Source organism: Triturus cristatus, chromosome 9 (assembly GCF_964204655.1).
Source record: "Triturus cristatus chromosome 9, aTriCri1.1, whole genome shotgun sequence".
In the NCBI taxonomy this organism is placed as follows: domain Eukaryota; kingdom Metazoa; phylum Chordata; class Amphibia; order Caudata; family Salamandridae; genus Triturus; species Triturus cristatus.
Window position 1 is genome coordinate 1,227,361,785 of NC_140592.1, and position 24,781 is coordinate 1,227,386,565.

At 47.9% G+C, this 24,781-nt stretch overlaps 1 protein-coding gene across 4 annotated transcripts in view; it reads right to left on the reverse strand.

Moving 5' to 3' along the window:
• The window catches only part of RYR3 (ryanodine receptor 3), a 2,047,168-nt gene that overhangs the window by 808,473 nt on the left and 1,213,914 nt on the right, over nucleotides 1-24,781 (reverse strand). For all 4 annotated transcript variants that reach the window (XM_085627314.1, XM_085627313.1, XM_085627312.1 and 1 more), the window contains one exon: nucleotides 2,466-2,589. In XM_085627314.1, the coding sequence (XP_085483440.1) occupies nucleotides 2,466-2,589 (124 nt within the window). The remainder of the gene's footprint in view (nucleotides 1-2,465; nucleotides 2,590-24,781) is intronic.

Sequence of the window (24,781 nt, forward strand, 5' to 3'; positions counted from 1 at the left end):
AGAGGAAGGCACTGACTTCCGCCGGCGTCGCGTCAGTCCCAGGGACCGGTGGGTATGGGGACTTGCGCGGCGCCTGCGGCTCCGCCAGAGCCGCGGGGGTGGAACCACCCTGACCCTCGGCCGAGTCGCGCGACCGGCGAGGGGAGTCCGAAGAGCGGTGTCGCCTCTTGGACTTCTTGGAATACTTCGACTTACCCGAAGACTTGGATCCCGACGACCGATGGTGACGTCGGCTGCGGCTCCGCAACCGATCCTTGGACCTCCTCCTGGACCGGGATCGAGAGGCGCGTGGAGCCTAGTGGCGAATCTCGAGAAGCTTACGGGACCGCTCCCGACTAGCCTTCGAGGTCAGGGCCTTGCAGTCCGAGCACGACTCCGCGTCGTGGTCGAGGCCCAAGCAGTAAAGGCACCGGCGGTGATGGTCCGTAACTGACATCAAGCGGCTACAGTCAGCACAGGCTTTAAAACCAGGCATCCTACCGGCACCGGAGTGGAGACAGGATCAAAAAGGATCAAAAAAGTTAGTCAAAAATTGACTAAAGGGGTAGCTCTCCCGGATCTGCGCTTACTGGCGTGGAAAAAAGAAGAACTGACGTCAGCGCGCGAGGGCGGCGTCTAAGTACTCCGACGACGTCATTCCGACGCACGACGGACGCGGAGCCGCAGACGACGCCTAGCGACGCGCAAGGGGTATTGCTGACGAAAAATCTTCCGGATCCAGTCTGACGCCTGGGGATATTCTAAGGTGAGGAATCTAACTAACGTGTTTCTTTCAGATATAAATAAATAACATCTGAGCAGTACTTTATTTGCAAAAAATACATTCAGATGTCAAATGTTTTTTATAAGAGCCCACAATATACACTGCTGAATATGAGAGTTACCAAATTCAAAGTAGTCTAGACTTGCTTCCAGTTTATTCATTTTTCTTCCTCCACCCTATATTTCTTTTTTCCTTCTTGAAGCTTCGTTTTCCACATGCTTTCTCTTTTTATCACAGTTTTCATACCTTTTTCTTCCTCCCATTACATTCCTCCCTTTGACTATTCTAGATCAAAGACTGATCATGAAAAGTATGTCATGATCCCCAAAGGAAGAACATAGAAAAGGTGCTATGTGGGCTCAAGTACACTAGTACGGGCATTACACAGCCCCCTGCAGCTGTGGCCTGTGCAGGTAAGAGTGGTGGGGCAAGACTGAGGGGAGAATTCGACAGATGACCACGAGGGAAAATTAAATGAATAAATAATTTTCCCTCATCGCCGTCTGTCAAAATCCCCCCCGTCCCCACCGCCCCACCGCTCTTACCTGTACGGGCCGCGGTTGGTCCCCTGTGGTGCATGGGAGGGCCTGAACCCTCCAAGAGGCCCCTCAAACCTTAAGGGTCCCCTATTCTGCCCAAGGCTCTCAAAAATATGGAAGACTCAAGAGCCCCAATCACAGTTTACAGGGAGGGCCCCATTGTTTTGCATTATACCACTGTTCACTAGCCTGAATAGTCACAAAGGGAATCATGTCACCTCATGTCTTCTGACTGCCAAATGTAAGATGAATATTAGCATCTAAGAAAATGGGTCTGCCAGTTGAGGCAGGATCACCGAGAATGACAGAGACTGTCAAGCTTATTGATCACCCTTGGGTGAAGTAATCATTTTTTGGCTTGAAGAATTACACTTACAGACTTTCAATTGTCTTAAAGGAGAGGTTACAGCATAGGATGTGGTATGTTTTTTAGAGTATACTCACACCTTCTGTTTAGCGTTCATCTGAAATGGGAATAGTGTATAGGGAGGCTCATATGACAGAACAGAGATACTCACTGCTATAAGCCTTCCATCCCACTCTTTCAGAGTTGTGGGAGATTCCTGCAGCCAAGGATTGAGACTCAGCTATGCTGCAATGTCATTGTGTAATGTGAGATTAGCACAGGCTGATTCACTACCATACAAAAATCCATCATTAAAGAGTAAGAAGCATGGTGGCTGAAGGGGGAGATCACAGATTTGCATTGTGGGCAGGGACACTGAGCTAACATCAATCAGACCAAAAGTGATGACAAGGGGAAGAGAACAGAAAGAAGAGAGAAATAAAGTATGCCATGTCAGAATAAGAGAAGCTAAACACTAGTGACCGTGTGCAGGGATGAGGAGCACAACGTTTTGTAAACCTGTTCCCCTTAGTCCGTCTACGTCTCCAAGGTGATGCCATTGTCTTGTGGTGAACATGATGGATGCTGAGTACTGTGCTGCAATTCCCCCTAGAGGCTGTTAGTAAACACATATGAGGATGGTTTAAGTTGATGTCAACATTATTCTTCCTGGGTTTATGTGCAGAAGTTATTCTTGTAACTAAGATACATTTACTTCAATAAACATGCTTAGTCTACTTGAACTACGTAGACTACCTCAACATCTAACTGCAAACATGGCAAATACAATAGAGTTATTTTAAACAAAATCTGTTACCTGGATATAGCGTAGCCGTTTACTTGGAGGAACCTGAATAACTCCTGTGCTTTCTCTTTGTCTCTCGACTTCTCTTTCGCCGTCAGTGTATCATAAGGAACCAGCAAAGGATGAGTGCCACCACCTGGAGGATGGAGATGAAGATTTGTCATAATCCACAAGATCTATATGCCACAACCAGTTTGGCAGTTTTTTTTCATTTAGCAATGCTTCTCCTTGGTTCCACTCCTTGCTTTGAGTTTTATTCATGTTACAAGTTTAGCAACTTAAGTCTCAGTAAAATACTTCTTAACGATTCTAGTTTAATTAGACTTCCAACAAACTGTTTTGTTATAATCTACCTCCAGGATTCCAGAATGTGCTCAAATTCCATAGATGTGTGGCACTTGTGAAGCCCCATCAGAGGATGTCTGCAGGCACATCACCAATGCATATGTCCAGACATTTCTCTACTTCATCAGATCTCTCCTAAATGCTTTACAGATTCTTTACTTCATCTACCACACATAGTGTTGAATTTCCACAGTGGCAGGCATGAATAGTGTATGTAATTTGCACACCTATCAAAACTACCATAGGAAATTTTGCAATAAACATATATTTAAACTACATAACCTCATCCTCCCAAGCCTGCATAGTTATTTTGCTGAACATCACAAGGAAATAACTGTTCCTATTCTAGGAAAGTGGCAAACAAATTCCCAATAACATTCTCTTTATCTCCATAGTGCAATTTTACACTCAATGGCTGTCTTTGTCTCTTTTCCCAGGCATGTCTCTGTCCCCTAGCTCACTTCCAGTAGAATCAAACCTTACTTTTCTGACAACTTATGGAATACACTTAGCACACTACCCATAGCTCCCTTTCCTTGAACTAGCACTCCACCTCCCCACTTTCAACTACACTCAACTACTTCCAACTACTTGTCACACAGAATTGACCTCAGACCAACCCATTTCCCTCCAGCCCGTTCTACTTCACATTATAGATGTCAGGAAGTAGAAATCCTAGTTCTTCTTTTGGGACCTCAACTCAATAGCTCTCGTTATCAGATACCACAGTATGAATTATTTTGTTTTCATCCTGTAGATTCTTCCATTGAACTTGGCCAATGACATTTAATCTAATTATTTGCCCGCCTTTAGCACTCTCCAAACAGAGACCCAGCCTGATGTGGGTCATGATTACTAAAAGGGACCCCTAATGTTCTTCACTTGAGGATCTAGTCCCCTCAGGTCCCTTACAAGAAGATAATGAAGAAACATTTGGTTGTACCGTGTCGCTATATACCAGGAATTATGTTTATTGAAGCTATTATCCTGATGTTAAGTACAGAGAGCCCCAAATCACTGGAACACTCTTTTCCAATTATCCAATTGTGTTGAGAGAATGCGTGCATTTTGCAAATATACCCCTGGTAAAAGGGATGTGTGCTTGTAATGGGGATTGTGACCATGCTGAGACAGTGAATGTGGACTTGCCCATCGACATACCCTACAGCTTCTTTCTTCTATAAAAGGGGAATACATAATTCCTTACTAAAGCATCCCTCTCCACAAAGTGCTAGAAGGAGCTGTTGAAGATGCCTTCTCCGAGTAAACAGTAATAACTTATAGAGAGTATGAAGCTGAAAACATCAAATTGTTTCAGTCTCTGTGAGCTTCATCACCTAAGGATACATATCAGGTCCCCTTCCTGATAGTCTGGCACCCAAAAGCATGGACACTGCATTAAATTAAATTGGCACCGAACACTCATCTAGATCCAGTGTAACCTGGATAAGTACTGACTTCTAAGTGTTACAGGGATTGTGAAAGGGGAAGTTTGGAAAGAAATTCTCCAGAAATCTTAGCAAATTGCACTTTATTGAATAGAACTGCAAATTTGTTGTAGCTGAAAGAGGTGCTTGGTTAGTATCATCTCTTCCTGGCGTGCCCTGACTGATGTACTTTACTCTATCACAGATTCAAAATATTTTATATATATGAAAAAACCTGATAAAAGCATACACTTTAAAAAAAAAATTTCATACAATCCTGGAGGATTTGATATGGAAGTTCACACACCAAATGCCAGGAGTTGTGAAAGGGATATCTCTTTTACTACTTTAGAAGGGATATGACTTCTTGTTCCAGCCCTAGCTCTTCAACAAATTTATATTTTCTATACAGGGATTTTAAGGAAACAAAAATGTTTGGACTTAGAAACTGGACATGGGTCTTAGAGACCTGTTACTTTGCATTCCTGCCACTCTCTCTTTATTACCTCTAAGACAAAAGACAGCAAGGGCAATGTACGAAAGCTAAAAGGCTAACCAGGGCTAATTCTGGATACCACAAGCTGAACCCAAACTGAAGTCCTTGTCAGGTCGCAATCATATTGAAGATAGTCAAGTGCCTAGCTGCTAAACAAAATGATCAAAGTTTGTGTTGCAGGACGGTACATTATGCTCTAGGTAGAAGATTTGGCCTGTATGGCAATCACATGCGTGGTCATAGAGGTCAGATTGGTTATGGTACCACCACTGCTGAGCCTACTGAGGCGCAAACAGCCTCAACCCTCCCAGAGGTCCGCACACATCATATTTTGAGCATAAAGGTGGGAAGTATAAGTATACATAATGGGCATGAGGGGAACGTCTATTTGGGGAGGAGGGTGGGCCACATGTGTATGTATGAAGGATAACAACACTGGAGAACAATTACCGGTAAGTAACTTTTTCCTTCTTGAGCACCACAGCTTTCATAGATTCATATGCTTGACTTTGACTAGCAAGCAGTATTAACAGTTTAAATCCATAAACATCAATATATGCGGGATAAGATAGAAAGGTACACTTTATTTAAAAAGATGATGGAGAACTGCCTGTGCCACCACCGTGTTTGTCTGATCCAGCTTCCAAGCAGTAGTGCTTAGCCAAGTTGTGCCTGTTTCTTCATGTTGCTACTCAGCAAATATCCTTGCATAGAGCACTGTTGATGTTGTCGTAGTACTAGAAGAATGGGCTGTGTGTGTCCCAGTGAGTAATCGTCCAGCTTTTAGATGGCAGAAAGCGATCATTGCAGTGATCCATCCATAAACTCCTTGTTTTGAGACCAGAAATCCTTAACAGAGAAGGAGACTAGCAAATGGTTTCGTTTTCTGAATTATTCAATTTTATCTAGGTAGAAATTAAGACACATAATGACAATGAGCAAATGTAATGTTCTGTAGGGTGAGTTTTAGAAGAAAGCTTTACATATTATAGGCTCACTCACATGAAATTCCATGCGAATTTCAGATTAGTTTTAAGACTAACCTTGAGCTTGGTAAATTGTAAGTGACGTTCTGTGATTGTGAAAGCTTGAATCTAGGTTCAGAAATTTAAATTAGACCTGTGTAATTCATGTGATTTTCGAAATTTCACCATATCGTTTGTACGCACAACTCCCCAAAATAAACTATTATACCACTTCAAGTAATTACGAGCCATTCGCATTAAAAAATTACTACAAACGAGGCATTCTCGGTGATGCACAGGAACAACAGAACGTGAATGGCTGGTGTTTGCGGTGCTTTCATTTTTCTGCACTGTTTATGTGCAAAATGTGCCCTTGTCTCAAAAAATTACTTGAAGACACATTTTGAGCGAAAATACAGCACAAATTGATGCATCTTTATTTCATGTAATTATGTGTAATATCACTTTAATTTTGGCAACATTTTGTGTATTTATGCGCTAGTATATTATGCACATTTTGTACAGCCTTACTTCTCACTCACTATCCTTTGCAATATTTTGGTCAACAAAGTTACTGTCTTCCAAGTAAGTTATTGGCAGAGTCATTGATGGAAGAAGAACTCAAAATGAACCCGACAAGAATTCCTTGATGAGTCGCTGCAACCATAAGGATGGCTCTAATGGAGATCGTCTTTAGAATGAATTTGCGTTCAGATTAACTTTTATTGATGTAGGTTTCAATCTGGATTTAGTCTGATCTAACAAGTAGGGTAGGATCTGGTGCCCTTGAAAAACTCTAAAGAGCACGACACACAGAACTTCTTCCATTAGCAGAATAGGTTTTGTTATTGGGCAGAGCTATGGACTGTGCCATAATGCAGGGACATCTTAAGGATTTTAGGGGCCCTGGGCCAAACACATTTTGGGGGGACCATGTTCAGGAGAGCTTTGAATCTATGATCCAGTTTTAGTTGTTTCATTCCCTGTTTGGCCAGATCACTGCACAGGCACACTGGTCTGAAATCAAATTGTATTTCCATCAAATATTCGGGGATAGCGATGTGTGTTTTCAATATGGTCATTTCTCCTATGTGAGGTCCTGTTTTGATCTAAAACAGTGATACTGAAAGTATGGCCTGGGGACCGAACACGGCCCTCCTGACTTTTAGATACAGCCCCTTCGGTTAACAGCAGTACTGGGCTACTGTTTACTTGAATTAGGCCTAATATTAAAAAGTTCTTAAATAAACTGGCACCCTTTTGATTTCAATTTAATTGAAGTCATAGAAAGGAAGTAACTAAGGTTTCCTGCACCATTTAACTTTAGGAACACTTCGGGAATAATGTCTCTTCAAAATTCTAAAAGTGTACTTTATTAACATGCAAAACTGTTTCCACCTTAGTACATCGGATTATATCAGTGCATTGGGAAGATATACATTCTTTTAAGTGATATTTTTTAAACATGAATTTAGGAAACATTCATGCTTCCTTCTACCCACACAGACATCAATCGTAATAGTGAACTAAGAGGCAGGTCACTTGTTATGGGCGCTCTTTGGGTAGCCTGGGTTGCTATTATGCATAGACAACATTATAGTTTATTAAATCATACACAGGAGAAGGTTTTATATAGCCCACATCCCGAAGTCATGTATTTTTAGGTCCTCTTAAATATGGTAATAAAGAAAACGGAGGGAAAGTGAAATAAGACAATTGCTCGGAATCACACAATTTTGTCAAGTGGGGAAGCTGGGATTGAACCCAGGTTTTGTGGTTTCACATTGTACAATTCAGCCACCAGATGTACATGCTTCACTTCCCCTACACCCACCTTACAGTCACTGTCCTGTGTCCACCCCACCTGCCGCCACCCTGTTGGCATCATTGTGGCCCTCGGTCACACCACAGACCAAACGTTTTAGCCCTTTGGTAATTACCCATGATCTAAATGGAACTTAAAAAAGAATGTTTCATGGTGAAGGAAAAAAACAAAAACATTTCTCTGCAAAATGTCTGTAATAGACTCTCACACATTACCAGTATTACAAATAAAGGAAAATTATATTTAAAACAATCTATATATAACAATCATTCGGACTCACCAGGGCAAACCTTTGTGGAGAACAGAGCCCGGGTTATCAGGAGGACAGCTGAGAGACTGGGGCCCCGGGCAAGAGCCCACTTTGCCCATTTCATAAAATGTATCTGCCAGGATGTTCCAATAATTTTCGGGGATATCTATGCTGTGAAATTCACTGAATTCAGACGGCAAGATGTTATCCTCAAAGATAGTGGATTGTGATGAAGAAATTGGCCCTGAAAGTTCACTTCAAGCGGAATTACTGATCTGCTATGAGAAGATCAGTAAACCTATTTTGTCTTGCCCAAGTGAGCGCTATAAGAATCAGTCTGCAGGCTTCTTGTTTGATTTTGGCAATAACTTTTGGTAGATTCGAAAGTGACGGAAAACATAGGCAGACATTTTGAAGAATCCATAGGAAGAAATTAGTTACTTACCTGTAACTCCAGTCCTCCAACATTGGTATATTTTGTATATTCACATGCTTAAATCATTCCCCATCGTCAGTCTGGGAATCCCTGGTACATTATACATTAGGATAACAGTATACAGTGTTTAAATTGCCATAGGTCTGCAGCAACATTATCTATTTAATATTACAGCCACCTAATTTGAAAGAACCCAAACTTCAGCCAATGAGGTGGAAGCTTAAACTCCTCTTAGAGGCCCCCATAGCTCAGATTTCCAAACACAGGTGTGAGAATGGTATAAATAATGAATGAGACTCCAACCAGGGAGGAGAGAGAGTTTTATGTGAATATATAAAAGATACCAATGTTGGAGAACTTGAATTACAGGTAAGTAACTAATTTCTTCTCCAACATTGGTTCTTTTATATATCCACATGTGTGAATTAGAATAGCAAGCAGTCAACAATTATAATACATAATAAAAGTGGGAAGCAGGCACTCCTTTATCGGATTTAGCAACACAACCCTAGCACACGTTCAAGCAGTAAAGGCAAACAAGTAGGCACAAAATATTGTAGACATATATGAGTTTCCTTGATTATTTAATCCAGTATTTCTTCAGGCTGAAAGCATTTTTTCTTTTAGGACAAAAGCAGCCGACACATGTTTCGTCCCACAAAGGGCAATATCCCGCGACTTTTTCAAGGCTGCAATAGACAAATAAACCAATGTATCTCCTTCCAACATCGGGAGTACATTAGTAAACATTTGTGAATAACAAGAAAAACACGTCAGAGAGGCCAGCACACCAGTGTCAGAAATAAACCTGTTATATCCAAATGATTACTTATCACATTGGTTTCACTTCCTTTTGGCTTTACTTTCCGGTATTCTCCATCTCTATTCAGGACCCTTTTTGTCCTTTGAGATCATTTGGATATAACAGAAGGTTTATTTCTGACACTGATGTGCTGGCCTCTCTGATGTGGAGTCATTAGCATGTCTCTCAAGGAGAGTAGAAAGGTGTCTTGTGGACCAGGCTCCATGTGGGGAAGGCAGAGCACTTTTAAAGGCAACAAAGTGTCAGCTTTGCTAGAGCTGTGAACTGCAATAAGTTACATTAATTTTGACTTGAGATACAAGTTGGGCTTAATGTAACAAGTTGTCTGATACCTTGGAATGCCCACTTGCACAGGTCAAGAGTTAGCACAGCTGAGGGGTCAGTGTGTAACCCTGCACTCGCCAATTGGGCAACCAAGTCTTTCTGCAGTAAAATGGTAGCTTTGCGTGTCTTAGTGCCAGGATATGTAAATCACATGTCCTGCCTGTGCCGTTGTAGGAGAGTAGGGTCTACTTCCTATGGTCACCCCCACTTTTTGCTTTTGCTTCACTGGTTTTCGACTTAGAGGGGGCTGTGGGCCTGCTAATCAGACCCACAGCCCAGCTGTTCTCTCTCTAAATTCATACTATGTACTTTAGGTACATAACCCAATTGGTAAGGATCACCTTATGGGGCCCTGTACAGTGTACCTTAGGTACCCAGGGCATAGATGTACCCTAGGCCTACCAGGGGCTGCAGCATGTATTATGCCACCCCTGGGTGGCCTCCCATCATGACACAACTGGCTGATCACTCAGCTGGGGCAAGGTCGTGTCATCACCCCTTGCTTAGGTATAGTATTCCTATACCTACCTTATATATAGACACATGGGTAACCTGTAAGCCACTCCTATGGCAGGCCTTAACAATCCTGGAGGCAGAGTGCTTGGTAACATTTGAGATGGTGCTCTAGCATGAGCTGAGTCTGTCTGCAGCTTTCGGAACCATGTCCTTATAGCTGTTCCATGATATCGCCTACCATATACTCAAAGTGCTTATAATCCTCGCGGTTATGGTAACTATGGTTTGGCTTTATCCAAACATGTTGTGTAAGGTGTCTAACACTTTGGAATACTACCCCCACACCTTTTTTGGCGATGAGGATAGTATTCCCCCCTTCTAAAGTGAGAAGACATGTTAAAATCCTACTTACCCGGTTAAGGTTAACCAGAGCCCCAGCATCACAAAATGGATGCTGCTGCCACCGACACAAGTCTGACCTCCTGCTGCTGGGAGTCCTGCCAGCTAGGGAGGCTTGGACAATAGGTTTCCTGCCTTGGGAGGTGCTAGCACCACCCCAGACAGGACTTAGTGTATTGGGGCAGGGAGGGATGAAAGAAACGAGACACTGCCTGGGGCACACAAGGTGTCCCATGCATAGCCCGGTTCAAACCGGTCCTGTGCACTCCAGCCCCAGCCCTGGCGCGAAACTGGACAAAGGGAAGGGGATGTAACCACCCCCCTCCCTGGTCCCACCCATAGGAGGGACCTAGCAGGTAACCCAGCCCCCCAGATTAGTATAAGAGTGGAAGCTGAGTCCCTAGGACTTTGGATTATCCAGAACTGAAACTAGACACGAAACTCTGGACCTTCGATATTCGATGACAAGAAGACTGAAGAATCTCCCTTGTGGCCAAGGAGTGGTCACCCTGTGCAAACAGGCACCAACAAGCGACCTGCCGTTTGCTTTGCCCAAGTTCTACGAGGAACCGACTGCAGAGCCTGACCAGCGCCTTGACTTCCAGACTCCTCTGACCCTGATCCACATCCACAGCCGAGCTGAGATACGTGGAGGCAACGAGAGACGTGGGACCGGCGACCTGGGAAAATTGGCGAGTAGCTTCCAGCGCAGCTTCTGAGGCATCCTCGAAGTTGTGCTCTGGGGATTGAGAAGCCCCAACCCCGAACACAATCTGCACTGAAGATCAGCCCTCCACCCTCCACGAGTTCTGCATGGGCCCTTCTGCATTTTCCTGCTCGACGCGTCTGTCCGGTTGCTGGCCCGTTGGCTAGTAGCCTCAGTGACGACGAACCCTTAACTTTCCACCGCTTGTTTGGCTCCTCCAGAATGGCCCTTGCTTTCCTGTGAAAGAGAAGCACCTTAGACCTTCCTGGTCTGCACCTGAAGCGATTTTCCATTTCCGCGTGGGTTGCCTTTGCCAAGGCTTGTTGACTCCAATCGGGACGTCGACTCTGCCATCAGCAAGATCCTTTGTGGGACAGCTCGTACCCTGGTTCTGGTTGTCCTCGACGCCTCCTGGTCCACACAGCTGACGAGACAAGTTTCAAGACATCACCTGTGTTCTGCACGACATCGCCTGGTTCCTTCCTGGTTCCACACGGTCACTGGCTAGTGACCCAGACTTTGTCCCCTCTGCTTGCAGGTGTTCTTCTTCCAAGATCCATCCTTGGGTCCACTGGACATCTTCCTCCTGGCCGCCTGTCAGCATCTGTTCTTCAGGCATCCATAGGATCCAGCGACGACACCCGACACATCTTCACACCTATGCACCCGTCTGCTGTGGGTGAGGTAAAGCGAGTACTCCAGTGCTCCAGTGGAAATTGACTATCCAAGTGTCTAAGTCTTTAGTTGTTTCCTCCTAGTTACTTCGGAAGTGTCCTTATTCTTTCTATTTCTAACTGTTACATTCCCATTGACTTTAATGTAACCCGCGTGTGTGTTTCCACACTGCACATGCTTCCCGTGGGCCTCCCACTTCCTAACTATTGGTAGGGTAGTGTAGCCCCAGCGATTCCCTAGGCCCTAGGCCTACTCCCTGTTCGTGACGTGGTACTTATACCACTTTCTTAGTATATGGTTTGCGTGGCCCCTGGGCCTAACTGTATTTTCCTGTGTAACTTAACGTATGCTACTTAAGAAATTGTTTGTACTTAGACCTCTGAACTCATAAAGAGTGCTGAGGGTATATGTTAGAATAAATACATTCTAATTTTATATATACCTGGTGTGGTGTCCTTTCATTTGGTATTCAAGGGATTGTAATGGTATAACTGCTGGCTTCACATGCCATACAAAGTTTAGCCTAAGACTGCTCTTGTCCATGCTACCACTAGGATGGCTGGTCTATAAGGTTGACTTTACAACCAATCACCATAAGGGTTGTTTGGACTGATACAAGGTGTACACTAGAACTAGTGACATCATATATCAGGCCGACTTTTCACAGCCGTGTTGAACCCTGCCTCTAAGGCTCAGTAGGCCCGCCAAAGAGGTGTCCTACACACATGTTCTGGAGAAGTGGTGGCCTGTCGGGCTAGTAGAGCATGACTGCTCTACCAGCCTGCAGTGGCAGACGGGGGGACTTGTTTTGCCTGGGGTACCCCTCTAACTTACAGGCCCTGGGTACCAGTGTACCATTTACTGGGACTTACAGGAATGTTAGCCATTTCCAATTGGGTACAGCCAATTTGATACAAACTTTTAGAGTCAGGGAAGTGGTTAGCTGGCCTCAGTGCACTCTCAGATGTCGAAAATCCAGCAGCTTCAGTTGAAATGTTGGGGTGTCCATACATAAACAAGCATTTCCTCACAGAGTATCCTCATAATAATCAACACCCATTTTTCACATCGTTCTAAGATATGAAACCTAATGGAATGGGTAATAACATAGAATGATGTATGGGGTCATTAAATGTAATTAATAGTGGAATATCCACTAGAAGATGAAGGTTGATGCTCACTACTTTGATTTGTCTGTCCACCGTGCTAGGCGTGTAGCTTCCAGGGTTGACTCTTATGGTAAAGGCATATGTGAGTTTTAACAGGATGGTGGAAGCGACAACTCTCAGAAGGTATGAAATGAGTGTTTTGGAACTCTTTCTTCTTACTTAGTGCTGCAGTCTTCAACCTGTTGTCCTACATCTTCCTAAATTATATCTCATTGTCAGTAAGGGAACAAAAGCATGTTTCACATCAATGACAAATGCATAACTTTTTATTTTGCATCTGGTTTTAGAATGGTCAGCCTTGACCACGATGAACAACCCACTAAGAGATTAGAAATATATTCGTCTGCACTTTTTGCTTGAGTTAATACCAGAAATGAAATAAGTTACTTACCTTTAAATACATTTATTCAGCACTGATATATTTTCTAGATTCACGTCTGAACCACTTCCCAGACTGATAAATTGAGGAGTATCTTTCACATTATGCCAGATTCAGAGTGTACCTGCCCCTCATTCATTTATTTCCTTCATTTTCTCTTTCTCTGATATTCAGAAACAATCATAGAATATGATTGCTGCACAACTTTATTAATCTATATTCTATATAGACTACTCTTTATGCTGCGTTCTTAGCATCAATTGTACTTTGTAAACAGAACTTTGAAGTGCACCCTAGTCATTGTTTTTGTGTGCCATGTTGGAATTGTTTTCAACCAACACATCGTTTGGGCTTGTAACAACTATTTTTAAATTACCTCACAACCACAACTATATCTGCATTAAGCAAATGAGAAGGAAACCTATAATATTATGTGTAGCATAAAATATTTTTTTGCCATGATGTTCTTCTGACAACATTTTCGTCACTTCTTTTCTTTCCGCACCAGTCAGCACAGATCTGGAGAGAGCTGCCAGCACACATTTTTTACAGACCTTTTTCAACTTTTGTCAACGTTTTTCAAGATTTATCTCCTGATGCGGCAGGGATGTCCATGAGGAAGGCTGGCTTCAAGCTCTGTGGTACCTGTTATCGGTGGATGTCAGTGAATTGACTGCACCTCATCTGCCGCTGGGCCTTCCGCGCAACCACAACACCAAGACCTGCATTAATGAATAAGTTACTTACCTTCGGTAACGATGTATCTGTAAGAAACATTAGTTAGTTAGATTCCTCACCTTAGAATATCCGCAGGCGTCAGGCTGGATGCAGAAAGATTTTTGTAGCAATACCCCTTGCGCGTCGCTAGGCGTCGTCTGCGGCTCCGCGTCCGTCGTTGGCGTCGTGCGCCGAAATAACGTCGTCGGAGTACTTAGACGCCGCCCTCGCGCGCAGACGTCAGTTCTTGTACATAGCTTTCCGCGCCAGGGACGCTGAGCCATGCAAGAGACCGACACTGGTGCCAAAAAATCTAGGGCCCTGAAAGGGAGAACCTTAACCCTAGATGTCGGTTCGCAGAACGGGGAGGCTGGGTGGGTCAGTGAGGAATCTAACTAACTAATGTTTCTTACAGATACATCGTTACCGAAGGTAAGTAACTTGTTCATCTGAAAGAAACACGTTAGTTAGATTCCTCACCTTAGAATAGATACCCCAGCAATACCAACCCCGGTGGTGGGTCTGCGAACCAAGATCACACCAGAAAGTCCTGGAGAACAGAACGGCCAAAGTGGCCATCCCTCCGGACTTGGCTGTCCAGGCTGTAATGTCTCTCAAACGTGTGCAGCGAAGCCCACATCGCCGCCTGACAGATGTCTTGCAAGGGGACTCCCCGTCCCAGTGCAGTCTTGGCCGCCGTGGCCCGAGTAGAATGGGCCCGTAGCCCAACAGGAGAAACCTTTTTCACCAAAGATTAGCAGGTCTCAATACACAACACGACCCACCGAGAGATGGTCCGCTTGTGTACAGCTTTACCCTTCTTAGCCCCAACGTACCCAACAAAAAGTTGGTTGTCCACCCGGAACTTTCTTGTGCGGTCCAAATAAAAGGATAGCGCATGTTTTGGGTCCAGATGGTGGAGCCTCTCTTCATCTTTTGAAGGATGCGGAGGCGGAAAGAAGGTGGGCAGCATGACAGATTGCCCGATGTGAAAGGGAGTCACAACTTTAGGCAGGAAAGAAGGACGTGTCCGGAGGACACCTTTGTCCAGATGAACTGAAAGGAAGGGAGCCTTGGATGACAAAGCCTGGAGCTCACCCACCCGCCTAGCGGAGGTGATTGCTATCAAGAAAGCAGTTTTCAAAGTCTAAAGACGGATGGGGCTCAAAGGGAGCGCACATCAGAAAAGTGAGAAGAAGGTTCAAGTCCCACTGAGGCATTACGAAAGGAACAGGAGGGTACATATGAGTAATGCCCTTGAGAAAGCGTGAAACAACAGGGGACTTGAAAAGAGAAGGCTGATCAGGAAGCCGAAGGAAGGCAGAGATAGCAGCAAGATAACCTTGCAAGGTGCCCAGAGCAGAGCCCTGCTGGGCCAAAGAAAGAAGAAAGAGGAGAACCTCTGAAAGAGGGGCAGAAAGGGGATCCACAGGCTTTGCTGTGCACCATGCCACAAATTTGTTCCACCGGCAGGCGTATACCGTCTTTGTGGAGGGACGCCTGGCTGCCAGAATGACATCACAGACTTCAGGAGGCAAGTCAAATGGCATCAACTGCCCCCGCTCAATCTCCACGCATGTAGGTGGAGGCTGGACAGGTTCGGGTTGAGGACCGTCCCCTGCTGCTGCAACAGAAGATCCTCCTGAAGAGGCAGTCGTATCGGGGGATCGATGGACATACTGAGTAGCTCGGGATACCAGCACCTTCGTGCCCAATCCGGAGCCACCAAGATGACTTGGGCCCGGTCGCGCCTGATCTTCTTCAGGACTCTGGGCAGAAGTGGTAAAGGCGGAAAGGCATACAACAGACCGCAACTCCACTCGTGACGAAAAGCGTCTCCGAGAGAGTGCCGCCTTGGAAACTCCAACGCGCAGAACTGCTGACATTGCGCGTTCTATTCGCCACCGAATAGATCTAACCAAGGCTCTCCCCACTGCAGAAAGAGACCTTGCGCCACGTCCGAGTTCAGACGCCATTCGTGATCCATCATGCACCGGCGGCTGAGTTCGTCCGCTCTGGCGTTCAGAGAGCCCGCCAGATGTTGAACCACTAGGGCGATGCCCTGGTGTTCCAGCCATGTCCAGAGGCGCAGGGCCTCCTAACAAAGGGTCCACGACCCCACCCCGCCCTGTTTGTTGCAATACCACATGGCGTGGTGTTGTCTGTGAACACCTGCACAACACTTCCCTGGACAGAGGGAAGGAAGGCTTTCAGTGCAAGTCGGATCGCCCTCAGCTCCAAAAGATTGATATGGAGCCGAGTCTCCGCCGGAGACCAGAGTCCTCTGATCTCCGCCTCTCCCATATGGCCCCCCCATCCCAGGAGGGACGCATCCGTCACTACCACGTGCTCCGGTTGGGGAAGGGAGAGGGATCTGCCGCTGACCCAATCGCGATTCGTGAGCCACCACTGCAGCTGTTTCGCAGTGCCCTCCGAGATCAAGACATGGTCGGACAGGTTGACTCGATGCTGGGCCCACTGAAACTTCAGGTCCCACTGCAGAGCCCGCATCCGCCATCTGGCGTGAGGCACTAACAGGATGCAGGAGGCCATCAGCCCCAGAAGCCGCAGCACCAACCTGACCAAAATCCAGGACAGAGGCCGGAAGATGGGAATCAGGGCGCGAATGTCCAGGACCCGCTGTTCCGGCAGATAGACCAGGAACTGCGCCGAATCGAGAACCGCCCCTATGAAAAGGAGCTTTTGGGAGGGACTCAGGTGCAACTTCGGCACATTGATGGAGAACCCCAGCGAATGCAGGAGGTCTGCCGTAGTCTGGAGGTGGGAGACGTCTTGCTGGGGCGAGCCCGCCTTCAACAGCCAGTCGTCGAGATAGGGGAAGACTGGGACCCCTGATCTGCGCAGATGAGCTGTGACCACCGCCATCACTTTCGTGAACACCCGAGGGGCACTGGTGAGGCCGAAGGGGAGCACGGTGAACTGAAAGTGCTCCTGACCCACCGTGAATCGCAGGTAACGCCGGTGGGCCGGCAGGACGGGGATGTGGAAATAAGCGTCCTGCAAGTCCAACGCTACCATCCAGTCTCCAGGGTCTAGGGCAGCAAGAACCTGAGCCAAAGTGAGCATCTTGAACCGTTCCTTCCGGAGGAAGGCGTTCACACTTCTGAGATCCAAGATCGGGCGTAGGCCCCCTTTGCCCTTCTTGGGAACCAGAAAGTAGTGGGAATAGCAACCACGACCTACTTCTGGACCAGGAACGCGCTCGACGGCCTCTTTGGCCAAGAGGGCCGAAACCTCCTCCCGGAGAAGATGCAAATGATCCCCCGACATACGGTGGTTCTGCGGTGGCATAGCTGGAGGGGTCGTCTCGAAGGGGAGGGAGTAGCCCCTTTGGACGATTTGCAGCACCCACCTGTCCGAAGTGATGGAGCGCCAGTGGAGCAGGTGATGGCGAACTCTGCCCCCCACTGGCGTTAAATGGGCCTGAAAGCTCGGACTAGGAGGGCTTTGAGGCGGATGCTGCCGGGGTGGATGTGGACTGACCGGCACGTTGTCCTCCAGAACCGCCTCGGCGGAAACCACGTCCGCGACCGCGTGCAGGTTGGTTCTGCGGCCGGTGGCTGGGCGGACGTGAGGAGGCGCCCCTTCCTTGGCCATGAAAGGGGCGAAAGGCGGAAGTTTGCGGCCGCGGGGCCGAAAGACCCAAGGACTTGGCCGTGGCCCGGGAGTCCTTGAACCGGGCCAGCGCACTGTCCGCCTTCTCGCCAAAAAGGCGAGTGCCATCGAAGGGCATGTCCATGAGGGAGCTTTGGACATCCCCTGAAAACGACGTGGACCTCAGCCAGGCGTGACGCCGAAGCGCCACCGTGGTGGAAATTGCCCGACCCAGCGAGTCCGTGGTGTCTAGTCCACATCTAATGGCGTGCTGCGCTGCATCTCGCCCGTTAGCAAGTGCTTGGGTGAGTCGCTCCCGGGCCTCCTCCGGGCACAGGTTGTATGACATAATTTCGAAAGACAAAAATTCGACCTACAAAAATATCGCAACAAAAATATCGGCGTCAAGAATATCGACATCCGGGGGGAGGAGCTTAGCGCGTGATCAAGATGGCCGCGTGAGCCTAGAGCTCCCGAGACCCTCGCTCCCTCCGGCAGATATCCTGTCTAGTATCCTGCTTTTGATGCCCGGAATATTGGAGGGGAGCCGTTGCTGAGGCGAGAGCCGTTGTCCGGATTGAAATTGCCCACCGGAGACCGAAGTTGTACTGCCTGGAAGTTTGTGGCCTACTCCCCGGAAGGTGCCCGGGACTTGCGTTGGCACAGTGCCCGTGCACTAATTGAACAACAGCGGCCACGCGAGGGGCGAATCGTCGGAAGGAAGGTGTCCTCACTTTCACTTTCCTGTCTCCACCGCGCCCGGCCTGGACGTTGGTGGCGCCAGTCACTGGCTGCATGGTTGTCTACTCTGTATGGGCAAAGAGATTGTCCCCTCGGCAGATAGCGATGTCGAGTAAATCGGACGCCGAAAAACAGAAGCCCAAAAGTACCAGGCGGGGAGGCTACACCCAGACTAACAACATGGACCGCTATGCCCACCAGAAGGGGTCACCGGGCGGATCGGGACAGACACTGGAGGCCACGAAGGACGGGTCGCCCCCCTCCGCGGAACCAACCCTGCAAGATATCATGGGGGCCATCGAGGGGATGAAGTCCTCTATCGGACAACAATTTGAGACCCTGGCGCATAAAGTGGATGCCATATCGATCGACGTCAATCTGATTCGGGCAGACCTGGGGAAAACTAATGAGCGGGTTTAGTCCTTGGACCTCAAGACTGCAGGCCTCCTGGGCGACGTCTCCGGCCTTCAGCTGGAAGTCCGTACCTTGCGGACTGCAAATGATCACTTTGCCCGACGGTTGGAAGAGTTCGAGGGCCGCGCAAGGCGCAATAACGTGCGCATTATTGGGGTCCCGGAAACTTCGGAGGAACAGTCAGTGGACCTGTTTGTGGAGGACCTGGTGGTGAACCATCTGGCGCCCAAAGGCCTTAGTAAGTTTTTTACGGTTGAAAGGGCCCACAGAGTTCCTGGCGGGAGGCCCAAGGTGGGGGCCCCTCCGAGGCCAATTGTCGCCAGGATCTTTAACTTCAGGGACCGTGATGCCATTCTGCAAGCATCGCGGGTGTCCGGCCCGACGCTATTCCAGAACACTACTGTAAGTTTCTATCCGGACTTTACCCAGATGGTACAGAAGCAACGACAAGGCTTCCTGGCGGTCAAGAGGAGGCTACGAGAGATGGGACTGAAATATGCCATGCTCTTCCCGGCCAGGTTGCGTGTGGTGTTCGAAGAGCGGACTTTCTTTTTTGAATCACCAGCCATGGTCGGAGATTGGCTTGACACATTGCCCCAAGGACGGACTAACGTGGAACGCCCCGGTGGAGCAGACGGTGGCGGCGATGAACAATGAGCCTGGACTTCAGTACCAGATCTCCGGTTCCCCCGGGAGGGTGACAATCCGGGGGGTAGCGGGGGCAATATGGGAGCTTTTTCCTCCTCTGGGGTTCTTTTTGTAGATTAGTCTTTGTATGGGGCGACAGGCACACTGCAAGTTGGGGGGCATTTTAGAGCTTACGCAGGGGTGCAGCGTGGGGGGTGGATTGGGGTTGTTGTTGGGGTTGTTGTTTTTGGTTATGCAAGGCGTAAAGATGCAAGCTTCTGTGACTCTAGTGCGGTTCCATGCGGGGGGGGGGGTGGTCTCCTTACATGTTGGGATGGGGGGTAGGGGCTTAAAAATACTCAGTTGGAATGTAAATGGCTTGGGGGATCGTATTAAGCGTGGGATTGTCCTGCAATTCCTGAAGAGATGTACCCCTGATATTGTCTTATTGCAAGAGACACACTTGATTGGTAACATGTGCTATGCACTCAATAGGAAAGGCTACAAGTTTGTTGCACACTCCGGGTTTTCCTCGGGGTCTAGAGGGGCTGGAATACTCGTTAGGTCCTCCCTGCCCTTTGAGGTTGACTCCACTACTGTTGACGATAGGGGACGCTTTGCGGCTGTAGCGGGGAGGTGGGAGGGCAGGACGCTAATCCTGGTGTCGGTTTATGTCCCTCCTGCACTGCAACCTTCCACACTTGCGGACTTAGAGAGGACTTTGTTGGATCTCCCAGAGGGAATGTTGGTGGTGGGTGGCGACTTTAATGCGGTAGGCTCCGGATTGCTTGACAGACACCCGCCGAGGAGCTCGGGGGGGGGCCCAGAAATGGCTTCCGGACTTTGTAGATACCCTTGGACTGGTTGATTGTTGGAGACTACTGCATCCCACACAGCGGCAATACACTTTCCATTCCGGGGCGCATGGCAGTCTCTCCAGAATTGATTATGTGCTTACCCTAGCTGCACACGCCTCCTTTGTCTCTGAGGCCAGGCACATGGCACGGGGTATTTCTGACCATTCGCCGGTGTGGATCTGTATGGATGTTGGTAGAGGAATGGGGGGTAGGGTGGCCCCAATTAACCCGTGGTATCTCAGGGACCCTATGACTCGTAGTGCGGTGCTGAAGGCGGTCGATCGTTACTTCCAGGAGAATCTCGGCTCGGTCACGTCGGCTGTGTCTTTGTGGGAAGCGTTCAAAACAGTGCTTAGGGGGGAGGCCCTCTCCTTGATAGTAGCGGCCAAGCGTCGGAGAGACGCGGAGGTCGCCCAGATTGAGGCGGAGATCGCGGAATTGGAGCTGTCATTGGAGGGGGAGGTTACGGCGGCGGCGCTGCACAATTTGACCCTCAAGCAGTCGGAGTACAGGGCCCTTGTGACGGACGCGGCCAAAGCCTTGAGTAGGGAACAGCGGGGCCGTCTGTACGACGTCGGGGACAAGGCCGGGAAATTAATCGCGTGGCTGGATAAAAAGGAGCGGGTCAATCGTGTTGTGCCAGACATCGTGACGGAGGATGGCGTCGTTGTCGCGGAGCCGGATGGCATAGTCCAGTGCTTTGCGGATTACTTCCACACGGTCTATACCTCCGTGTCGGGCAGGCCAGTGGGGGATTCGTGTGAACTCCTGCGTGATCTTGCGTTGCCTTGCCTTTCCGACATCGACAGGGACGATCTTGATGGCGATATCACAGTCGACGAAATCGCGGGGGCTATCCGTTCGTTACGTTCGGGCAAGGCCTCGGGCCCGAATGGCCTGCCAATTGAGTTCTACAAACTCCGGCCAGATAAGATCGCTCCGCATTTGCGAGCTATGTTCGTGGAGGCACGGGAGACGGGATGCCTCCCACGCGACCAGCGCCTGGCAACAATCGTGGTCATACATAAAGATGGTAAGCCCAGGAACAGGTGCAGCTCATATAGGCCGATCTCGCTCCTTAATGCCGAGCCGAAGATCCTCGCTAAAATCCTCGCTAACCGTTTGGTCAGGGTGATCGGTGATCTGATCCACCCTGACCAATCCGGATTCATCCCGCATCGTAACACCGCGTTGAACCTAAGGCGCATCCATGGAGTGATCGCAAGGGTGGGGACGATGCGGGAGCCGGCCATTGTGGCAGCGCTTGACGCAACGATGGCTTTCGATACGGTAGAGTGGGAATACCTGTGGGCTGCGCTTGCGAAAATCGGCTTTGGACCCGGATTTATGGGCTGGGTGAGGCTATTATATGAAGAGCCTCTCGCTCAGGTTGCGGTCAACGGTAGGGCGTCCCGCCCTTTCGGGCTGGGGAGAGGTACCAGGCAGGGCTGTCCTCTGTCGCCGCTGTTGTTTGCTCTTGCTCTCGAGCCGCTGGCGGCCTGGATACGATGGCACCCGGAGGTGAGGGGGCTTCGCTGGTCACCTGACCACGAGGACCGCATCTCCCTCTATGCCGATGATATCCTGCTTTATCTCGCTTCACCCCGGAAGTCCCTCATAGTTATCTGCGACATTTTGACTTCCTTCGGGAGGAATTCGGGACTAACCATTAACTGGGGGAAGTCATATCTGTATGCCTTGTGTGGAGACGTCCCGGTTCCCCCGCGGAATTGCCCGATCCAGATCGCCAGGGAAGGTTTCATCCACCGACCCAATGGTACGGTATGAGAGGAACCTGGTCCCTCCGCTGGCGCGCCTGAGGCGAGATGTAGCGGGCTGGCGGCGGCTGCCGCTTTCCCTCCTTGGCCGAGCTGTGCTATTCAAAATGATGTCTCTTCCCCGTTTTCTCTATGTCCTGCAGAACACCCAGGAGCTGGTTCCGGCCAGCTACTTTCGGGAGGTTGAGAGTCTCCAGCGCTCGCTGCTGTGGGACGGCCGTCCACGTATAGCGATAGCAAAACTAACTCTTCCTTGGTACGATGGGGGTATCGCGCTTCCCGACATTAGAAGATACTATTGGGCCTCCCAGCTGAGTGCGATCAACCATGGAGTCTACGGCCCGGCGCTTAGCCCCGGCTTCGCTATGGACCGGTGGTTGCTGCGTGGGGGTGGCTACTATAGAGCACTTTACTCGAGGCCCCCGACTGGGTCCCTCACGGGGCCGACCGAGGTGGCGGTGAGTGTGTGGAAGACAGTCACGAACTCGTTGGGCTGGAAAGAGAGGCTCACCCTCGCCACTCCGTTGTATGACTCAGATATGCTGGGGAAACTTTGGCACTCTAAGGGATTCGAGAAATGGGACCTGATTGGCATCTCCCGGGTGGGCGACCTGCTGGTCAAGGGGCGGATTAAGTCGTTTGACGAACTACGGACGGAATATGCGCTGGAGGGCACGGAATATTTCCGGTATGCGCAGGTGCGCCATGCGCTGCGGTCGGTGCTCGTTGAGGGGGAGAGGGTGCCTGAGTCCTCTCCCTTGGAGGACCGGATCCTGGACGGCCATATGCCGGAGAGCACAATCTCCCTAATTTACAAAAAGCTTGTGAATGTCTGGACCGACCTCCTCATGGGGGTTCGGGATCAGTGGACTAGGGACGGCCTTGAGCTGGACGATGAAGATTGGCAATACGCCGTCTCCTCTCCTAAGGAGGTCGCGATCCCCGCCAGACTACGGTTGGTCCAGCTTAAGATACTGCACAGAGTCTACGTCACTGGGCCCCGGCTGGTTCATATGGGATTTTCCGAGGATGGGTTATGCAAGCGGGGCTGCGGGATGGTGGGCACCTTCCTGCATATCATATGGGAGTGTGGTGTGATTGCGGACTTTTGGAAGCGGATTCACGTGGTGATGCAGGAGGTCACGGGTATAGTACTGCACCCAGAGTCGCGGCGCTGTCTTTTGAATGTGTGGGGTCCTACGGATTATGACGCAGCGCAGACTCAATGGGTGACCCTAGGCAATATGGTGGCTAAGCGAGATATAGCACGACTGTGGGGATCCCATAGCCCGCCCACCCTGGATGCATGGAAGGACAACATGGACTGGAGCATGTTTCGGGAGAAAACGGTGTATAGTGCACGGGGGAGGCCTAAGAAATGGCATAAGGTATGGGGAAGTTGGAACCAATATAGGGGAGGCATATGTCTGCCTCCTGCCATTGAACCGCCGGAGGAGCCACTTTCCCCCTAGCCTCACTTCCGACTTGGGTTTTCCTGATGCACCTCCGTTAAAATGTTAGTGCCTCTGCTCTCCCTCATCCTCCCGATCGTTGGCTTTGATGTTGGAAATGGGGCCGCGCCCCCGCTGGAAACTGGCACGACTTTGTGGTGTATACTGCCTTGCTTGTTGTGTTTATTGTAGGTAGTTTTCAAAAATGAGACCTTTGTCATTCTCCTGCATTAGAGCTATGGAGGACTTTACGTGTTGCTTGTTTAGCTGCCGAACCTCCGGGATGTCGGCTGAATAGCTGTGTATCTGACTTATGCGAATAAAGGTTTTTAAAAAAAAAAAAAAAAAAAAAAAATATCGACATCCTATCTACAACATGGTAAGTACAAAAATATCGATAATTTAATATCGATGTCAAAAATATCGTAATTCAAAAATATCGTTTTTTTTTTACTTAAAAAATATATGTAAAATAAACCAAATAATACTTATAAATCAAAGAAACATAATTAAATATATTTTATAATATGTAAAATTTATAATAAATATATATAATTTAATAAAACTTTAATTAAACATATATATATAATATATAATATATACACTTACTTAATAATTACTTTTAATAATATTTTCTGTAACATATAAATTATTAAATATTTATTTAAATTACCAATACATCAATACACATAAAACAATAACATTAATAAATATTAAATAATTACATATAGCAAATAATAATCAATATTTTTAATTTGAATAATTTGTATTATTAATTATATATTACAATAGCTACAATATTACAAAACATATTAAATATCAGACACAATAAAACTACTAGTCCAACTTCAACAAAAACAACAGTAAGGAAAATGTTGGATAGCGTAGGGGCAAAAATAACAATTCCAACTCCCGAGAGTGCAACAGTAGGGAAAACATTGGAAAGCGTAGGGTTAAAAATTACTATTCCAACTCCAAAGAGTGCAACAGTAGGGAAAGCGTTGGATAGCGTAGGGGTAAAAATTACTATTCCAACTCCAGAGAGTGCAATAGTAGGGAAAGTGTTGGATAGCGTAATGGTAAAAATTACTATTCCCACTCCAGAGAGTGCAATAGTAGGGAAAGTGTTGGATAGCGTAAGGGTAAAAATTCTTATTCCCACTCCAGACAGTGCAACAGTAGGGAAAACGTTGGATAGCGTAGGGGTACAAATAACTATTCCACCTCCAAAGAGTGCAACAGTAGGGAAAACGTTGGATAGCGTAGGGGTAAAGATTACTATTCCAACTCCAGAGAGTGCAATAGTAGGGAAAGTGTTGGATAGCGTAAGGGTAAAATTTACTATTCCCACTCCAGAGAGTGCAATAGTAGGGAAAGTGTTGGATAGCGTAAGGGTAAAAATTACTATTCCCACTCCAGACAGTGCAACAGTAGAGAAAACGTTGGATAGCGT